A 19003-nucleotide genomic window follows, 5' to 3' on the forward strand; every position below is an offset into this window, starting at 1 on the left:
CCTCTGAAGTTGGCCGGACAACTTCAACGTATCAAACTTTCATTAATTGGAATCGATTGGTAGTCGTTTGGTGGTCTTTAGTAGTCTAGTCCGATCGTTTGGTGGTTAGTCGTTTTCCTGTAAAATAAAAATGAAATTTCCGGTGTAAAGTTAGCCGGATAATTTTTATTTTTCAAGCTGCGGTCCACTTGACGCTACAAATGTTTCGAAGCATTCTTCTCCTCTTTTCTTTCAATGAAGAAAAAAGGAAAAGAAGAACGCTCCAAAGCATTTGTAGCGTCAAGTGGACCGCAGCCTCAATCAATTTAACTTTTTTATAGCTCATTCGACGCGGAATCGTTTGGTGGTCACAAATATCGTAATTAAAACGTTTGGTGGTCAATGGTTTTCCTGAGAAATAGAAAAAAACCGTACTCTTACGCCATTGGTCGCGTGACTCCGTGACGTTGGCTCGGTAATTTGATGAATAAACATTATTTATCAATCAAATTGACTTTCATACGGCTCAATCGATGCGGAATCGTTTGGTGGTCACAAATATCGTCATTAAAACGTTTGGTGGTCAATGGTTTTCCTAAGAAATAGAAAGAACCGTACTCTCACGCCATTGGTCGCATGACTCCGTAACGTTGGCTCGGTAATTTGATGGATAAACATTATTTATTAATCAAATTGACTTTCATACGGCTCAATCGACGCGGAATCGTTTTGTGGTTACGAATTACGAATATCGTCATTAAAACGATTGGTGGTCAATGGTTTTCCTAAGAAATAGAAAAAACCGTACTCTCACGCTATTGGTCGCATGACTCCTACTACGTTTACGCGAGCGTTACTGCTTACTGCTGTAGTAACTTACGATATATCACTCGTTTACGCGAAATAAATTATCGTAAGTTACTACAAAATCCCGTTTACGCGAAGGAATTATCGTAAGTTATCACAGAAGTAACGCTCGCGTAAACGTAGTATCCGTGACGTTGGCTCGGTAATTTGATAGATAAACATTATTTATCAATCAAATTGACTTTCATACGGCTCAATCGACACGGAATTGTTTGGTGGTCACGAATTATGGTCCGGCATTATGCGCATACGGTTTTTTCTATTTTCTGAGAAAACGGTTGACCACCAAACGTTTTAATGACGATATTCGTGACCACCAAACGATTCCGCATCGATTGAGCCGTATGAAAGTCAATTTGATTGATAAATAATGTTTATCCATCAAATTACCGAGCCAACGTCACGGAGTCATGCGACCAATGGCGTGAGAGTACGGTTTTTTCTATTTCTCAGGAAAACCATTGACCACCAAACGCTTTAATTACGATATTCGTGACCACCAAACGATTCCGCGTCGAATGAGCTATAAAAAAGTTAAATTGGTTAAAAAATAAAAATTGTCCGGCTAAGTTCACACCGGAAATTTCATTTTTTTTTTTACAAGAAAACGGCTAACCACCAAACGATCGGACTAGACTATCAAAGACCATCAAACGACCACCAATCGATTCCAATTAATGAAAGTTCGATACGTTGAAGTTGTCCGGCCAACTTCATAGAGGTGTACGGATCGACGCAAACCACAAAAAAGAGTTGAGTGAACATACTGGGTTGCGTTCCAAAATTCACTCCAGTTAACTAAAATGCTATAGTGTACGTGACGTAAACTATAGATTATAGTTAGCCAGAGTGAATTTTGGAACGCAACCCTGATGGTTATACTGTGGCTAAGCTATGCATTTTATGTGCGATGGCCTTATCACCCTATCATTGAACGCACGTTCCAATAGTCTCTCCTCCATCGACCGACCATGATCCTGAACGCTGTGTTGAGAGCAACCACTGGCGCTTTAAGAGTCGCCAAGCCTTCTCTCCTGCAGAATGAAGTGGCGAAAGTTTCAGGCGTCCTTACCGTCAACAGTAAGTACACATTTCGCAATTTAACTCTACAAAAACAATCGCCGATTGCACTGCATGGCATGACACTGTCGACACACTTGTCGTCTGCCATCCATTCTTCGCTCAGACAATAAATCTTCCATGAAAAATCGAACAATTTAAAATTTTTGACAGTCTCCATTCATGATAACCGATACATTTTGAATTTCATGCAAATTCAAACGAAAAGAATTGATCATCGATTATATAATCGGCGGTCGATTGATGTAGTGTAGACTCCTCTTGCCAATATGGCGACTTAATCACGTTCGTTTTTATCCCGTTCATATTAATTCTACGGATGGATAAACATAAGTGCCCGTCTACAATAGGTGTTTTAAGCCCTAAGCCCTAAGAAATTGACCAATCACAGTCAATTATTCTCCTCAAATTCAACTGTGATTGAACAATTTCTTAAGGCTTAGGGCTTAAAACACCTATTGTAGACTGGGATGACTTAGTGCCCATCTACAATAGGTGTTTTAAGCCCTAAACCCTAAGAAATTGATCAATCACATACTACGTTTACGCGAGCGTTACTTCTGTAGTAACTTACGATATATCACTCGTTTACGCGGAGTAAATTATCGTAAGTTACTACAAAATCCCGTTTACGCGAAGGAAAATCCCGTTTACGCGAAGGAATTATCGTAAGTTACTACAGAAGTAACGCTCGCGTAAACGTAGTAACAGTCACTCGAATTCAATTGTGATTAAACAATTTCTTAAGGCTTAGGGCTTAAAACACCTATTGTAGACCGGGACTTAAGTGCAGTTACAATGTGTTTTGGTACTTCCGACCAGGGAGTAAACGCACGTGAAAAACACGTTTCATCGTGTAAGGTGTTTGTTTTTTACAGTTTGCGTTTAACAATGAATTCAACGTAGCCAATTGCTTCTTTCCTTTTGACATTTCCCTCTATTCGGATATTTTGAAGATTATGTTTTGAAATATATATTAGAATTATGTTGAGAAAAGTTTCGGAGAGGCTAAGAATCTAGTTTTGGATAGTTATATAATTCATCTGATGCTCGATCTGATGTTAACCGACTGACACTTTTTTTAAAAAATTAGGTGTGAAATCAATTTATATTTTGTTTGTAGATGATTGTAGTGCGTTCATTTTTGTTTGTTAGTCCATAATTAATTTTTAATTAAATATTTAAAGTGTCAGTCGTCGGCTAACATGCTATGATACATTAACATATAAAATAAAAAAACTCTTTTGTAGTTAATTGTATTTTGTTTGTAGAGTTTTGTAGTAAAGTTAAGAAGTTTTAGTCTCTTTAAATTATTGATAATTAATAAATACATTTATTGAACTATCCGACAATTAATCAACGATAGCTGCTGCCCTCAGCTACATAATTTATAATACATAAATACATAACAAATGTATTTATTAATTATAAACAATTTAAAGAGATTATAAAACTTCTTAACTTCACTACAAAACTCTACAAACAAAATACAATGAACTACAAAAGAGCTTTTTCTTTATTTTATAATATGTTGCTGTATCATATGATGTTAGCCGACGACTGACACTTTAAATATTTAATTAAAAATTAATTATATGGATTAACAAACGAAAATAAATGCACTACAATAATCTACAAATGAAATTCAATCAATTCCACACCTATTTTTTAAATTTTATAATAATTATAATACATACGTCGGCTAGTTTCATTTTTTACAATTAAAAATTAAATAATTAATTAAAATTTAATTATAAACTAACAAACGAAAATAAATGCACCTGCACTACAAAAATCTACAAACGAAATACAATCGATTTCACACTTAATTTAAAAAAAAAAGTGTCAGTCGTCGGCTAACATCATACGAATAGTTATATAAGGCCTGTTCGTTTTTGCTGCACTTCTGAACTAGTGCAATAAGTTAGAATGAAATAAATATATCTTTTTTTATTTTAACATATTGCACTAGTGCAAAAGTGCAGCAAAAACGAACGGGCCTATATACAAGCGTATTATGTTATGTAACATATGTTCCTAACGTTTTCTCGATTTAATCGTCGCAAGGATTTGGGGGTATCTTGAAATTAATTTCTTCAAGAGATATAAAAACATTTTAACTATTCGTTTATGGAGTTATATGAATCTAAGTAGAATTGAAGAATCGTTTTCTTAAAATTCCCAGAAATAACTTAAGGGGATCCTGCATGCAGCCGTATGATTTACCGACATTATCGTTTTTTGATGGATCTTTTAATTGGCTTTATAGAATTGCAAAAATCTTTTACAGAATTAAAGTACGCACAAAAATCTAGGGTAACAAACGCGATTTTATATCAAAAACACCAAAAAATTAAAAATATTACTTATTTGGGCACATACGCATCTGTCACCTGACGACAATATTTGCTTAAAACAAAAATTCTGCAGTTTATACATACATAATGTTTATCATCTGCCCTTGGGAAAACATGTAGGAATAATATCATGCAAGTAAAAGTGATTCAATGTGTACAAAAAAAGATCGAAATTTTTTTGTAATGCAAATACGGATGCAGAATAACAAGAAGAGCAGCAACAGTAGTTGTTGGATCTTGCGAGAGATGGCGAGCAATCGAAAAAAGGACATATGTCATTTCGTTAGACAAAGACAGATATAGGGAAAACAAAATTAGAAAGGTTGACATTATCGACATCGAGGAAGTTCGTCTATAGGTGCCAATTCATGAGACGCTGAAAATGAGCGTCAACAAGGTGAACGTGGTGGTTTCGCTTTGACGCTAGCGTCAAAGAAATGAAGTTGAATTTGTTTAATGTTCAGCGTCGTCGCTGAATCGTCGTTAATCGTCCCAGTACAATCGAACATAGACTTCGAAATACGTAAAATATTAATTATTTTCAAGTAATATCTTCAAGTAATAATATTTTATGGATACATATATAAATAAAAAGATAATGTTTCTGAAGATTTTTGCTTGCTGAAAATGAGCGTCGAGCGTCAACTTGTCTTTTGAGTGTGTAGTTAGATTAGATAATTGTGACATTTTTAGACTGCTATGAATCACGAAATCTTATCATTTATTTAAAAAAAATTAACAAAAACTAGTATATTTTTTATCTTTTAGGTGTATATAGTTCTTTAGTTATGTACAGCTTCTTAATTATGTATGTACAATATTTCTGAGACTTAAATGTAAGATTTAATTATCTGAAATAGGAAGAAACTATGCAGCTAAAGCTGCAGCTGCACCCAAAGGTGGTGCGCAAGGAAAGGTAGTAGCTGTCATTGGTGCTGTTGTTGACGTACAATTCGACGACGCTCTTCCACCTATCCTTAATGCTTTGGAGGTACAGAATCGTACACCCAGGCTAGTACTTGAAGTTGCTCAGCATCTTGGAGAAAATACAGTACGCACTATCGCTATGGACGGTAATATTTTTTAGACATTATAAAACGCAGTATGTAGATTTGCAAATTTTAATTATGGATTTGCATAAAATGTGCATCGAATTTAATGAAAGTTTTATTAAGAGTTAATATATTTTGCATAAATACAAATTGACTTTTGGTAGATACAGCAATAGATCACTCGTATTTGTAGGTACAGAAGGTCTAATACGTGGTCAGAACGTTTTAGATTCTGGATATCCTATTCGTATTCCTGTAGGAGCCGAGACTTTGGGCCGCATTATCAATGTCATTGGTGAACCCATTGACGAACGCGGACCCATCCCCACAGATAAGCTAGCCCCTATTCATGCAGATGCTCCTGAATTTGTAGACATGTCCGTCGAACAAGAGATTCTAGTCACGGGCATCAAGGTCGTGGACTTGCTAGCTCCTTACGCCAAAGGTGGAAAAATTGGTAAGACACATTGCGATAGAATTAGAACCAAGTATGGAAAGTAAAAAAAAGAATTGGATTTTTTAAGCAATATGTTATTGAAATTAATAATTTATTTATGTTAATGTCCATATTTTACGAGTCGCATCGATATTATGTGTCAGGGTTATTCGGTGGTGCTGGAGTTGGCAAAACTGTACTCATCATGGAACTGATCAATAATGTGGCTAAAGCTCATGGTGGTTATTCGGTATTTGCCGGCGTGGGTGAAAGAACCCGCGAGGGTAATGATCTTTATCATGAGATGATCGAATCAGGTGTCATTTCTCTTAAGGACAAGACCTCTAAGGTAGCGCTAGTGTACGGACAGATGAACGAGCCGCCTGGCGCTCGCGCCCGCGTAGCTCTAACTGGACTCACTGTCGCCGAGTACTTCCGTGATCAGGAAGGTCAGGATGTGCTGTTATTCATTGACAACATTTTCAGATTCACTCAGGCTGGTTCCGAGGTAAATAGATATAATTTAATAAGCAAACCTATATATAACCGACAAAGAAAAATTGTTTATAACTTTATTAATATATTTATGTTATTTCAATTTATATAATTATTAAATTTTATACTTGTATATTTGCAATATTTCCGATTTTTTAAACTAAACGAATGTTGTGTCTTATTTTGATATATTAGATATTGAAAGAAGGCTCTAATACTTTAAAAATTTATAGTACGTATTAAAAGGGATAAAAAATACGTTGGGTTGAAGTATTTTTTATCCCTTTTAATACGTACTATAAATTTTTAAAGTATCAGAGCCTACTTTCAATATCCAATATATCAAAATAAGACATAAGATTCGTTTAGTTTGAAGAATCGGAAATATTGCAAATATACAAGTATATACATAATTTTTTATTTTGATAATACAAATAATTTGCATTTTTTGTCTAGATTTTACACGATTTTTGTACATATTGGCAATTTATTCCAGAGAAGTTATTTATATAAAAATGATTAAACAATATAGCATATATTTCTCATCTAATTGAGTTAACATAGTACGTTAAGGCTCCTGGGTACTCGTCGCAGGCGCATAAACCTGCATCGTATCGTTTTTCAGATGTTTAATAACTGTCAAGAAAAAGGGATGTAACTCGGAGTATTTTTGAAATTTGCTGAAATGATCTGTAGTGTTATTTAAGCAAATATCTTCTTATTTGAAAATACTATGCAAGAATTTTCAACGTGCATTTCTCGCTTCTGACGTCACATTCCAACATGGCCGCGACGAGTCCAGGAGCCTTAATACACTCATTATCATATATGCTATTGCGGACGATTGGCACAATATATTAAAAGTAAAAAGGAGATTATACAACCTGTGTCGCCTTGCATTCTACGAATTATTTAGATCCATCTAATCACCTGTTTATTAAAATAAAAAATTTCTGTTTTTTTGACAAGGTCAATTTTTTCGTTTTTAATCATCTCATAAGTCAATTAAATATTTTCAAACTCTTAATAACTATTAATATGTCTTTATGTCTATAATGTATATACGTGTTTTAGGTGTCCGCTTTGTTGGGTCGTATTCCATCCGCCGTGGGTTACCAACCTACGTTAGCCACCGACATGGGTACCATGCAGGAACGTATCACCACGACGAAGAAGGGATCCATTACTTCCGTTCAAGCTATTTATGTGCCTGCTGATGACTTAACAGATCCTGCTCCTGCTACCACCTTCGCTCACTTGGACGCTACAACCGTGTTGTCACGCGCCATTGCTGAGTTAGGTATGTATCTCTCTGAGAATTGCATCTATTGTGTCACGGTATTGTGTTCGATAATCTTTCGAGCATTTATTGGCGATATAGGTATTTATCCAGCTGTTGATCCTCTCGACTCCACATCCCGTATCATGGATCCCAATATTATTGGAACGGAACACTATAATATTGCTCGTGGTGTACAGAAGATCCTCCAGGATTATAAATCGCTGCAGGATATTATTGCAATCTTGGGTATGGACGAATTGTCAGAGGAAGACAAACTGACGGTTGCACGCGCGCGTAAAATCCAGAGGTTCTTGTCTCAGCCATTCCAGGTAAACACTAATATAAATATAAAACACTATATATAAATTTGATGGAATCCTTTCTTTGAAAATCGCAATTTTTGAAATATTAGCGTTACTTTCATAAATTATCTTATCATTTTCTTCATTCTTATCATTTGGTTCTTCAAGGGACCCAGTATTATAATTTACTTAGTTTATTTAAATTTGTGATTTGTTTCTGTTTTTGACTCTTGGTTTTTTTTGGAATATTTTTTCATTCAAAATTTCTTGTATCATATGTGGTAAGGTATTTGATAACCGATTGTTTTACTTTATTTCATTATGTATCATATTAAAAAGTCAATCGTGTCATTCTAGGTCGCCGAAGTGTTTACCGGTCATGCCGGCAAACTAGTACCATTACAAGAAACCATCAAAGGATTCCAAAAGATTTTGGCCGGAGAATTGGATCACTTACCAGAAGTAGCGTTCTACATGGTCGGCCCGATTGAGGAAGTTGTAGCGAAAGCAGAATCATTAGCCAAACAATAAATTAACTTACAGTCATCGTAAAAGCGTTTAAATTTTATTCTATCATCTATTTTTTTTCTATTCTATCATCTAATCTTTTTTTTATCATGACAACCTTCCAGTGAAATTTGCATTCTCTTATAATTTTTTATCATATCAGTTTCTTTGATGAGATCTAAATAAACAAGTACTAAAAGTGTATTTGAGTAAAAAAGTATAAAAGATAAGCGAAAGAGCATGAAGATATTACTGAATTCTTTATCGCAACATATATGAATTATTACTGTAATTATTACTTGAAAGGTTGCTTTATGCTTTACCTTCTTTTCGTTACAAAAGCATTCATTAGAAACTATACTTGAATTGTTCAGTCAGAATATAACATCAACATATGATATTTCTGGACTTTCTCCACAGATCTAATTAATATAATCGTGTTATTGCTAATTAACCGTAGGAATCACGATGTATATGTTAGACATTAATAAAAGTTTTACAAAAACGCAATAATGTTCATTATATATCTTATTTTAATAATGTTTTAATAACTTTCTGTCAAAATTGTGGAAAAATAATTGATACAGTATATAATTGAAAATCTAATGCAATACCATAAATACAAATTAGAAGTTACATGTCCTTTTTTGCATTGATAAGAAAGTACGTTAGTGATTATAATTATTTTTCTTCGTCAAAATCAATCATTGGTTGTTCCAATCTGTACGCTTTTTTCAATATCTGAAAAAAAAAAAACAGTTTTATTAACTTTATAACTTCAATTTTTAATATTTTTTCCTACAATTTTAATGTGCCCAATAGATCCTCAATTTAATCTGATTTTGTTACAGAATACAAAATAGTTTTTACATATGTAAAACTAAGAAAAGTAAAAAATTTCATTTTTTTTATTGAACTGTGATTTGATTCGAAATCCATTAAATAGCGGATTTTTCAAGATTTTTAACTTACTCTCCATTGTTTCATGTTTAATGACGTGACATTCTGAATACCCATTCTATTGCCAGATCGTTTTTGTTGTGAATTTATTTCCTTGTGATATGGTTCCACAACGAGACTTCTATGATCTGAGATAAAAATAATCAAATTTTGATAATAAATAAGAAGAAAAAAGATGAAACTACTTGTGTTTGAAAAGATAAAAACATACCTTTTTTCAATTTCATTACTCCATCTTTTACAAGGAACGATATGTATAACATGTTTCTAATGGTCCTTCCGAAATCATGAGGGTGCAGAATCAATTGAAAGAAATCGAGCGGTTTTCCAGCTTCTTTACAGTAACATGTTATTAACTTTTTAATCTTTCTCACAGTACGTTCGACACTGTCTTCATCCTTTGTATTTGCATGTGGCACCAGTTTATCAGGTACTGTCACTGCAGGTTGCGATGCTACTCTCTGTTCAGGTTTCTTCCTAACTATTATCTTCTTCTCTAAAGGATCCAATGTGCCTGAAATAAAAATTTCTAGAAATTTAACTAGATTTTTTTAAATATAAGTACAAATTTAAAATTAATTGACAATATGCCTAAAAAAATATTCACAAATATCTATATATATAAAAATGAATGAATGTATGTATGTATGTATGTATGTATGTATGTCCTTTACACACTCTTGAACTATTCGACCGAATTTTTACCAAAAGTATATAAAATAGGGGTAGAATTTTCCGGGGAGTGTTATAGAATGTATAATTTTTCGTTACCGATCTTTTTGGGAACCGGTATTCGACATTTTTTCATTTTTTCGGGAAATAATTGACCGAATTTCAAAGAAATATATATGAAACAGGAGTAGAACTTCCCGGGGAGTGTCATAATGTGTATAGTTTTTTGTTACCGATTTTTCTAATTTTTTTTAATTTTCTGAAAATAATCGACCGAATCTCAAAGAATTGAATATGAAACGGGGGTAGAATTTTCCGGGGAATGTTATAAAGTGTATAATTTTTCGTTACCGATTTTTTTGGAAGCCGGTATCAGAAATTTTTCAAATTTTTCGGGAATTAATTGACCAAATCGCAAAAAATTATATATGAAGTAGGGGTAGAATTTCCCGGGGAGTGCTATAAACTGTATAGTTTTTTGTTACCGATCTTTTTGGGAATCGGTATCTTTTTGGAAATTGGTTACGAAATTTTCCAGAGCGGGAGAGAGAAAGAGAGAGAGAGAGAGAGAGAGAGAGAGAGAGAGAGAGAGAGAGAGAGAGAGAGAGAGAGAGAGAGATACTATTTGCGTGTTTTAATATACATGTTCTCCGGAGCGAAGCCCGGCGGGGCATGCTAGTAATATATATATATATATATATATATATATATATATATGTATATATATATATATATATATATATATACTACAAATAACAATCGTGTGTGTGTGTGTGTGTGTGTGTGTGTGCGCGCGCGCGCGCGCGCGCATGCGTGTACATACGCACACGCACACACACATAAGATTAATATTTGTAGTATAAATGTACTTTTTTTATTTTTAATAATTTTCAACAGACCTAATAGTGTGCTGCTATTAGCAATCCTTTTAAACAATTTTGTTACCCGTCTCTCTAAAAGTGACCAATTCGGAGTCTGTGATTTTCCTGATGTTTCTTGCAAATGTTTTACCTAAGACATAGATATTACAAAAATAACTATATGATAATAATAATGAGAAAAATAATAAATAAAATAAAGCTTAGAAGTAGCAACATACGCAATATAATTTTGTTAAGCATTGTAATATCAAGAATGTATACTACTGTCAAAAGTTGAGTTCAGACCATATATAAAATTTAAAACTATTCCAGTAAACCATGATGTAAAAATCTGATTCGCATTTTACTCAATATTTTTTCTTAATTTGAAAGTAAATAGGCATTATATTTAGCACAGTTGTGATTAATCTAGCATTAATTTCAAGAAAATGGAAGTCTTGTCAAAAAAAAATAAAATAAACTTGTAGCTTGAGTACTTAGATTACTAAAAAAAAAAGTAATTAGATGTAAGGATGGCTACTTCAACGAAAAAAGTGTCTGTTTTTTAGTGTCTCTAATACTTTTTTCATCTTGTAAAAATTTTTTTTAACAGAATTTTCAAGTATTTTATATTATTTTTCATTTCATAAAGCGATGAATAAAATAATAAAAATATGTCAAATTATAATGCATAACTTTGATTTCATTTTGTATATAGACATTTTCAGTGGTCTCAAATTTTTGACCGATAGCATAGATGAATATAGATATATAATTATAATCTTCATCAAATCTACCAATTTTTGTGAAAAGTCGATATGATCATAGTCGCGCATTCTCTTTGTCAGTGAGATAGTGCAAGTTTTTAGAACTTTGGAAGACGACGTCATCATTTGTGAATCGATAAGCACCTCCTGCTGATTAGAGACTAAAAATATGAATAAAATATGGATTAATCTATAATAAAGTAAAATATAAACACACACACACACACACACACACACACACACGCACACACGCACACACGCACACAAGGTTTTCTAATTTTTATCAAATTGTAATATTATTGTATACATGATTTAACACATAAATATGTATCTTACATTATGTATTAAATATATGTACATATAATATTATATATATATATATATATAAAATTTGTATATATGTATACTCCGTTCAACGAGGTTGAGTAGATCGGACAAAAACTCGTCCGTCTCGCGCAAGTTTCCCCCCCACGAAGACCTAGAAAGCCCCTCTCCACACTGCCATGCCGTATACAAGCACGCTACGCTCTTCTCACTTTGCCGGCCTATGCGCAGAACCACTCTCAATTTCTCGTTAAATGGAGTATAGTTTATCTCGTACATACAATGTAAAACTTTGTATAATTTTATATATTATACGAGGATAATATCGCATATGTAAAAAAAATATAACTTTAAAGTTTTTTATACCTTTTTCTTCTATACTTGTTTCAGAAGTAACATGGTCGACTTCGTTTATGGCTTCATCCAGCTTATTTATTGTGGAACCATTTGCCACTTCCTCTGCAAATTATTTCTTAATTGGTCATATATTTAAGTACAGAGTAAAAAGAAGATAAAACATTTTTTTTATTACGTAAAACTAATGTTTGCTGCAAGGCACGCTTCAGGCAATTTTTACGTTCCCTGGAAGATCTAGCATTGGACGAATTTAAACAACTCGTTGAATTTCTGCTGTTTAACATTTTGATAAACGTTTTCTCGTAACTTCTTCTGAAGAGATAAAAGCACCTTGTTCTATAAGTAAAAATAAGAGATGATAGTATAATAGTCATTAATGCCGCCGTCTGTACTACAGACAGCGGCATTAATGACTACGTTTATACAATGACTTGTAATCCAGTATAGTAACTACCATATACTATCCGACCTAAAATACTTCTTCTTTTGATCATAATGATTATTTAAATATGAACCTATTTTGATACTCATTTGAAACAATTGATATATATTATGTATTAAAGTTGTAGTTTAAACATCGAAAAAGCTCATATCTAAGTAATGATTATGATCAAAAAAAGAAAAATTTTGGATCGGATAGTATACGGTAGTTATTCAACTGGATTACAAGCTGCCATGTAAACGTAGTCAATAATGCCTCCTCATCTGAAGAGAATCGCATCCGAGTATAAAATATCACATATAATATCTACTATTTGACTCGGATGCGGCACTCTTCAAGTGTACATAAAAAAATGTACAAAATAAATATATAAATGATATTACTTTTATACCTAAGAATTTTTTACTCACTTATCTCGCACAAATTTGAGACGACTGAAACAACTCTTTCTGTAAGTAAGTAATTGATGCTTCCTTCTTTGATTGAGTCGATGGGAGTGACGGGCATCCGGTAAACTCCGCTTTCAGGGTTACCAACTTAGGGTGCGTTCTCATGGTTCTCACTATACGCGCCGTGCGTCGCGAGCTCCGGTAACTTATGATTCGTATGTATTTGACCGGAAATGAATGTCCGGGAAAGAATCTACCATATGAAATCGTTTGTATTTCGTATGAAGATTTTTGAAGTGCAATTGAAAAGGTTTGTGAGTCATTCGTTTAATTGTAATTAAGGTATTTATTTAGAATAGCTACTGCACCTCAAATATCGATGAAATTAGGCTTAATCGATTCGTTTTTGCATAAAACGAAAGAATCTGGCAGAAAAATGCGGCGGTCTGCCCTGCGAAGCGAGATATTTAGCGTTAAAGTTGACGACTCTCAGGTTATGAAACCTGTCATACCGACGCGATGTAGCGACTGTGGTAGCGACAGAAAACAGAAACATGCCCCGCGGCCACATGCGCATGCTCCGTGGCCACATGTGTAGGAATTCGAAAAACAGCATTTTATCGAAATAATTACTTTTATCGCGATTCTTATTCGCTCCGTGCGTTTCAGCGCCATCTACCGCAATCGCCATGCAATAAAAGTGGAAACAACGGTGAGATAAGAGATGTTTATTATTATATGTTGATTATTTTACCAAAGCTTCTTGTGCAATAGATGCAGTGTATTTTTTTACATTTTAGAGTTGGTTTATAATAGCCGTAACCGTTAATTTAAACCGTAATCTTTAAGAAATTGACCAATCACAGTCGATTATTCTTCTCACATTCGACTGTGATTGATCAATTTCTTAAAGATTACGGCTTAAATCAACGGTTACGGTTATTATAAATCAACCCTTACTGTTAATAATTTCGGTAAGTAAAAATTTCTATACGCGCATAATCTATGATTGTTACTATATAATTGAAGGTTGACTGCACAGCGGTATTTATGTCACTTTAATTACTGAAACTCCTATTTTTTATATCAGAAAACAATAAATAATAACTACTGTTAATTAAATATTGCTTTAAAAAATGTCAGTAATAAAAAGTAAAAAATGACGCAACAACTACGATGACCCATTTTTAAAATAATACGTCTAGTTGAATAGGAAAATATTCCACCCTGAGTTCACTATTCTCTCACCCGAGCGCTTTCGTAGCTCGTGCTATCCCCTCCAACCAAACGCACAGAGCGAATAGGACGGTTGCACGCAGTGCATACGACACATAACAATCATAATAGTGGCGCGCTTCACTTGTTTAAAATTTCGCGAGCTACATTCCGTCGGTATGACAGATTTCATAACATGTCAAGTCGTCAAATATGTACTTTTCGTATACCAACTATTCTCTGCTTTACAAATTATTTCTGCTACAGATATTATGCGTCGAAGTTAACGAAACAGAAATAATTTGTTAAAGCAGAGAATAGTTGGTATATGAAAAGTACATATTTATATACCAACTATTCATTGTACATATAAATATGTACTTTTTATACCCCAACTATTCTCTGCTTTAACAAATTATTTAACAAATAGTTTGTTAAAGCAGAGAATAGTTGGTATATGAAAAGTACATATTTATATACCAACTATTCATTGTAAATATAAATATGTACTTTCCATATACCAACTATTCTCTGCTTTAACAAATTATTTAACAAATAATTTGTTAAGGTAGTTGTGTCACAAAACCCATTTTCATAGGAATCTTTTAAAATTTGAACAGCATATTAATGTAAACACGCTCTATACACACGTGCAAGTAGAAAAAGCTTGACTATACCAAAGTTGAAATAATGGAAATCAAACTTAGCACTTTTTACATGTATCGTAGGACGAAAACGGCTTCCTATATCACGTTTGTAATTGTAGCGATCAAACTACTCATAGGATTTTAATAAAAAACAAAGAGATGACAAAAGAGACTTGTAAAAATATTCTTACAAAAGTACAAGACCTTTATCTATTTAGTTTTGAAGCAATTGTTACACAAAGTACACAATTTCTCATAGCGGTGGACGCATACGACAGCTAACCTGTAAAAATCTTGCAACACTGCGCATATGAAGATTAGATATATATGTAGTTTAGACATTGCCGCTAAAGCTTTATGTCTTTTCTTTAATACTTTTTTTTTTCATTAATCTTCCTTTGTAATGTTCAACAGATATTTTCGCTTCTATTTCTTCTATTTATTCAAAATAACCTCGATAGCATACTAACGCGAGCGTCGCGAGTTTATCTCGATGGTATACTGACATTACTGACGCGAGTGAAAACAGTAAAAACAGTACCAGCTCAGTCAAAAGTCTTACATAGATAAGAAGAGTTTTCCGTACATTATCGTATTGCAGTGTGACCATTATTTTTGACTAATACTGTCGCGATACAACTACCTTAAGTGTTGAGTATTTATCTTAAGGTCGTATCACACGCACACCTCAATAGAGGTGCTCCAATCCTAATCTACAATTATTTAAAGCTACAGGCCTATTCAAAATAGCTATCTCGAGAGGGAGTGTCGTTATGACACCCACGCAGCCGCGCGCAAAGCCCTATAAGTATAAGGAGGAAGATCCTCCTTAAAACCTAACCTAAAACTTATAAATTTTATAACTCGACTCGCCATTCGAATCTTTATGTGAAAAAATTAAGAATCGCACAACAAATAAATAAATATGAAACTTCCTATCGTGTTGCACTTTAAAATTAAAATTTAAATTTAAAACTTAAGCTTACAATTCTAGTAAAATTACGCCCAGATAACAGTGGTAATCAGTTGAGCGCTAACTAAATTAAATAAAATAAAATTGTCTTAAAGTTTAGGCAGAGCACATCTCGATTGCATCTATTCGTACAAATCCTTCAACCATCTTTAGGTATAATTATCTGTTAAATTCTAATAAAAGGGTCCTTAATCATATAAAGATCGGCAATGAACATATAAACTTTTCCAAAATGAATGCCACTCCCGGTAAGGGAAGCTGAAGTAAAAACTCCAACGAGTAGGGGCCATAACCAAACAGTCCAGATAAAGCCTTTATCAAGGTTTCACGCTGATCGTCATATTTGAAGCAAGTCCAGAAAACGTGTTCTGGAGTCTCCAGCTCTCCACAGTATGGACAGTCCGGGGAGTCCACCATGAGGAATCTAAACAAACTATCATGAAGGGACGAGTGTCCACATCTCAAGCGATTGATAGAAGTAAATGCCCTTCTCTTAATGATAAATTCATCAAACCATGCCTTTTTAAAGTCAACGTTACTCTGATCATAGAAGAATGAGAAGAACCTAGACCCTCTGAAAATCCTTTCCTCGAAACACCATTCTATTGATTCTTTGTTAATTTCATTTTTCCATAAACGCTTTAACTCTTTATGAGGAATTTCTTTGAACTCTCCACGTGGGCCATTGCATGCTGCCTTGGCGGCCCTATCTGCACGTTCATTCCCCCTAATGCCCACGTGCGAGGGGATCCAAACAAGATTGATATTCCAGTTCTTCTTTACAAATTTAACCAAAAGGTTTCTTATTTCTAAGATCAAGAATGAGGTCTGGGAAGGCTTAAAGCAAGAAGAGATAGTCAGTAAGTTAGATAGCGAGTCCGAGAAAATAAAGGCCTCAGACCATTCATGTTCCTCACAGATCTGAAGGGCTTTTAGGATAGCCATTGATTCTACCGTAAAGGAGGAAAGGAAACCAAAGGAGGATGCACTGAATAGTACCTCGCCGGACTGCGAAACAACCGAGAAACCAGAGGAATTTACCTCCCTCATATTAGTAGATCCATCCGTGAAAATAGCTTGATTCGAGAGCAAGACCTGGCCAAAAATCTCATTAAATTTAGCCGCGGGAGCAGAATCTTTTTTAATTAAATCACCGGAGACCTTGTCCACCTCTATGTGAGCGAACAGAGCTTCAAAGTTCTCAGGATAGCAAATCGGATGTTCCCTCTGAGGGATATATTCCATATATTCCTGAAAAGAGGAGAGAGCCTCTAAGAAGGGGTCACTCATGCGTTTACCGTGCTCAGTAAGTCTGCTGTTGCTTAAATGTATTAATCTTTCCTTCAGGGGATGCGATACGCTGGACCAAACTCTAAAAAGAAAACCCAATGCCAGATATTTGAATCTAAAGGGAGGGTTCACGAAGTTCTGCAAGCATAACGTTAAGGGGAGTTGAACATCTGTAACCCATAACTAATCTGATTGCTCTCATCTGAATTTTGTCCACCTTCGTAGATAGGTCCCTGGAAACAGAACCCATAAGGAATCCTGCATATTCAAGTCTAGAGCAGATTAACGCCCTATAAACCTTCCTAAGGACATATGGGTCAGAGCCCCACCACTTCCTACCTAAACATTTAAGAGTTCTAATTGAGTTTGCACATCTCTTTTCTAGCTTCAACATATGAAACTTCCAATTTAGATTCTTATGAAAGGAGACTCCTAGAAAAAGTACCACATCAGATGGGTGAATTACAGTACCAGAAACGTTCAAAGGGATGCTCATTTTCATTCTAGTCTTATTAAAGATACAAAACTGTGTCTTTAATGGAGACAATACCAACCCAATTTCCTTTAATTTCTCCTCAATATGTTTTATGGCCTGCTCTAAATTCTTTATTCCAATAGCCAGCGACGGGGAGGTTGAGTAAAGACAAATATCATCTGCGTACTGAAGCATATGCACATCACCGTGATTAAAATTATCTATTTCGGTAACATATATTGTGTACAGTATCGGGCTCATTACACTACCCTGCGGAAGACCCCGATAAGCGAACTTCTTTTCATCCAACTCATGAAAGCTACATGAAACCCTTCTAAAAGAGATCAGATTATAAATAAATGTTTTGCTCTGTGGGGGGAGGCCTAGAGTAGCTAACTTATCAATGAGAACATCTGGAAGGACAGAGTCATAAGCTGACTTTACATCTAAAAACGCAGCTGGAATAGCCCTTTTCTCTTCAAATCCTATCAGAATGTCCGTATATAAAATTGTTAAGTTGTCAAGACAACTTCTCTGTCTTCTAAACCCATATTGCGACTCCGGGATAAGTTTATTCATTTCTAACCACCAAAGAAGTATGTTCGTCACTAATCTTTCCATGATTTTACATAGACATGATGAGAGTGATATAGGTCGGAATTTATTATTAGATCCCTGTTTTGGAATAAAGAAAACTAAATAGTCTCTCCATTCTTCCGGAAAACTGCCCTCCCTATAAAGAAGATTGTAAATTTTTAAGAGAAAAGCTTTGCCCAGCGGGGAAAATTTCTTAACAATTCTATAATCGATTCCATCCAGTCCAGGGCTAGAACCTAAATTTACCGATTCCAATGCTCAATCAAGTTCCTCAGGCAGAAAGGGCAAGTCCAGGAAAGGATCCGTTCCCGGAGAACTCAAGGATTCATCTGGTCGAGGAGTGGGAGCCCACGGGGGGAAAAGTTCTTCAATTTGATTACGGACATTGTCGATTTTCTCGACAGGAACTGCTCTACCTGTCTCAGTCCTATTCCATCTCGAATCAAATTTCTTCATGGTGTCCCAAACTATTTTGGGATTCGTATCTCTTCTGAGGGATTCTGCGAACTCCTTAAAAGCCTCAAGTTTAATCCTCCTTAAACCTTTCCTTGTTACCTCACACTGATATCTATAGGCCTCGTAATCTACAGCTCTACCCGTTTCCATAAAAATCTGTAGTTTTAACTTTCTTTCCGCTATCCATGCATCGCATTCCTCGTTCCACCAAATACACGGAGG

At 34.5% G+C, this 19003-nt stretch overlaps 3 protein-coding genes across 5 annotated transcripts in view; 1 reads left to right on the plus strand and 2 right to left on the minus strand.

Moving 5' to 3' along the window:
* LOC143908358 (GTPase-activating protein and VPS9 domain-containing protein 1-like) overlaps positions 1-13671 on the minus strand; it is a 21966-nt gene extending 8295 nt beyond the window's left edge. The window contains exon 1 of the transcript XR_013260122.1: positions 13497-13671. The gene's annotated coding sequence lies outside the window, so the exon portion shown is untranslated. The remainder of the gene's footprint in view (positions 1-13496) is intronic.
* Atpsynbeta (ATP synthase, beta subunit) lies at positions 1767-8404 on the plus strand. Its single transcript, XM_077425987.1, has 7 exons — positions 1767-1926; positions 5144-5356; positions 5529-5792; positions 5936-6279; positions 7341-7566; positions 7648-7877; positions 8208-8404. The coding sequence occupies exons 1-7, from the start codon at positions 1818-1820 to the stop codon at positions 8379-8381; spliced, it is 1560 nt and encodes a 519-aa protein (XP_077282113.1). The 5' UTR covers positions 1767-1817; the 3' UTR covers positions 8382-8404.
* Nse4 (SMC5-SMC6 complex kleisin component Non-SMC element 1) lies at positions 8293-13301 on the minus strand. 3 transcript variants are annotated; one of them, XM_077425990.1, is made up of 8 exons: positions 13150-13301; positions 12473-12633; positions 12307-12399; positions 11647-11777; positions 10889-11000; positions 9529-9831; positions 9330-9445; positions 8293-9098 (listed from the first exon to the last, which is right to left on the minus strand). In XM_077425990.1, the coding sequence occupies exons 2-8, from the start codon at positions 12579-12581 to the stop codon at positions 9039-9041; spliced, it is 924 nt and encodes a 307-aa protein (XP_077282116.1). In that variant the 5' UTR covers positions 12582-12633; positions 13150-13301; the 3' UTR covers positions 8293-9038. The 3 variants fall into 3 exon arrangements, with proteins under 3 accessions (XP_077282116.1, XP_077282114.1, XP_077282115.1); XM_077425988.1 differs by having other exon boundaries at positions 9529-9846; XM_077425989.1 differs by having other exon boundaries at positions 9529-9846; positions 13131-13242.
* Positions 13672-19003: the final 5332 nt, after the last annotated feature.

The sequence above is a fragment of the Temnothorax americanus genome, unplaced genomic scaffold (genome assembly GCF_048541705.1).
Source record: "Temnothorax americanus isolate GAGA-0224 unplaced genomic scaffold, ASM4854170v1 Scaffold92, whole genome shotgun sequence".
NCBI lineage: Eukaryota > Metazoa > Arthropoda > Insecta > Hymenoptera > Formicidae > Temnothorax > Temnothorax americanus.

Coding starts and splice junctions, on each gene's coding strand:
- Atpsynbeta (XM_077425987.1), top strand. CDS start 1,818: ATGATCCTGAACGCTGTGTTGAGAGCAACCACTGGCGCTTTAAGAGTC. Junction 1,927..5,143: donor AGGCGTCCTTACCGTCAACA/GTAAGTACACAT, acceptor TATCTGAAATAG/GAAGAAACTATGCAGCTAAA. Junction 7,567..7,647: donor ACGCGCCATTGCTGAGTTAG/GTATGTATCTCT, acceptor TTGGCGATATAG/GTATTTATCCAGCTGTTGAT.
- Nse4 (XM_077425988.1), bottom strand. CDS start 12,581: ATGTTAAACAGCAGAAATTCAACGAGTTGTTTAAATTCGTCCAATGCT. Junction 11,778..12,306: donor AACAAGTATAGAAGAAAAAG/GTATAAAAAACT, acceptor TCATATTTTTAG/TCTCTAATCAGCAGGAGGTG. Junction 11,001..11,646: donor TCGACTTTTCACAAAAATTG/GTAGATTTGATG, acceptor TCTATGTCTTAG/GTAAAACATTTGCAAGAAAC.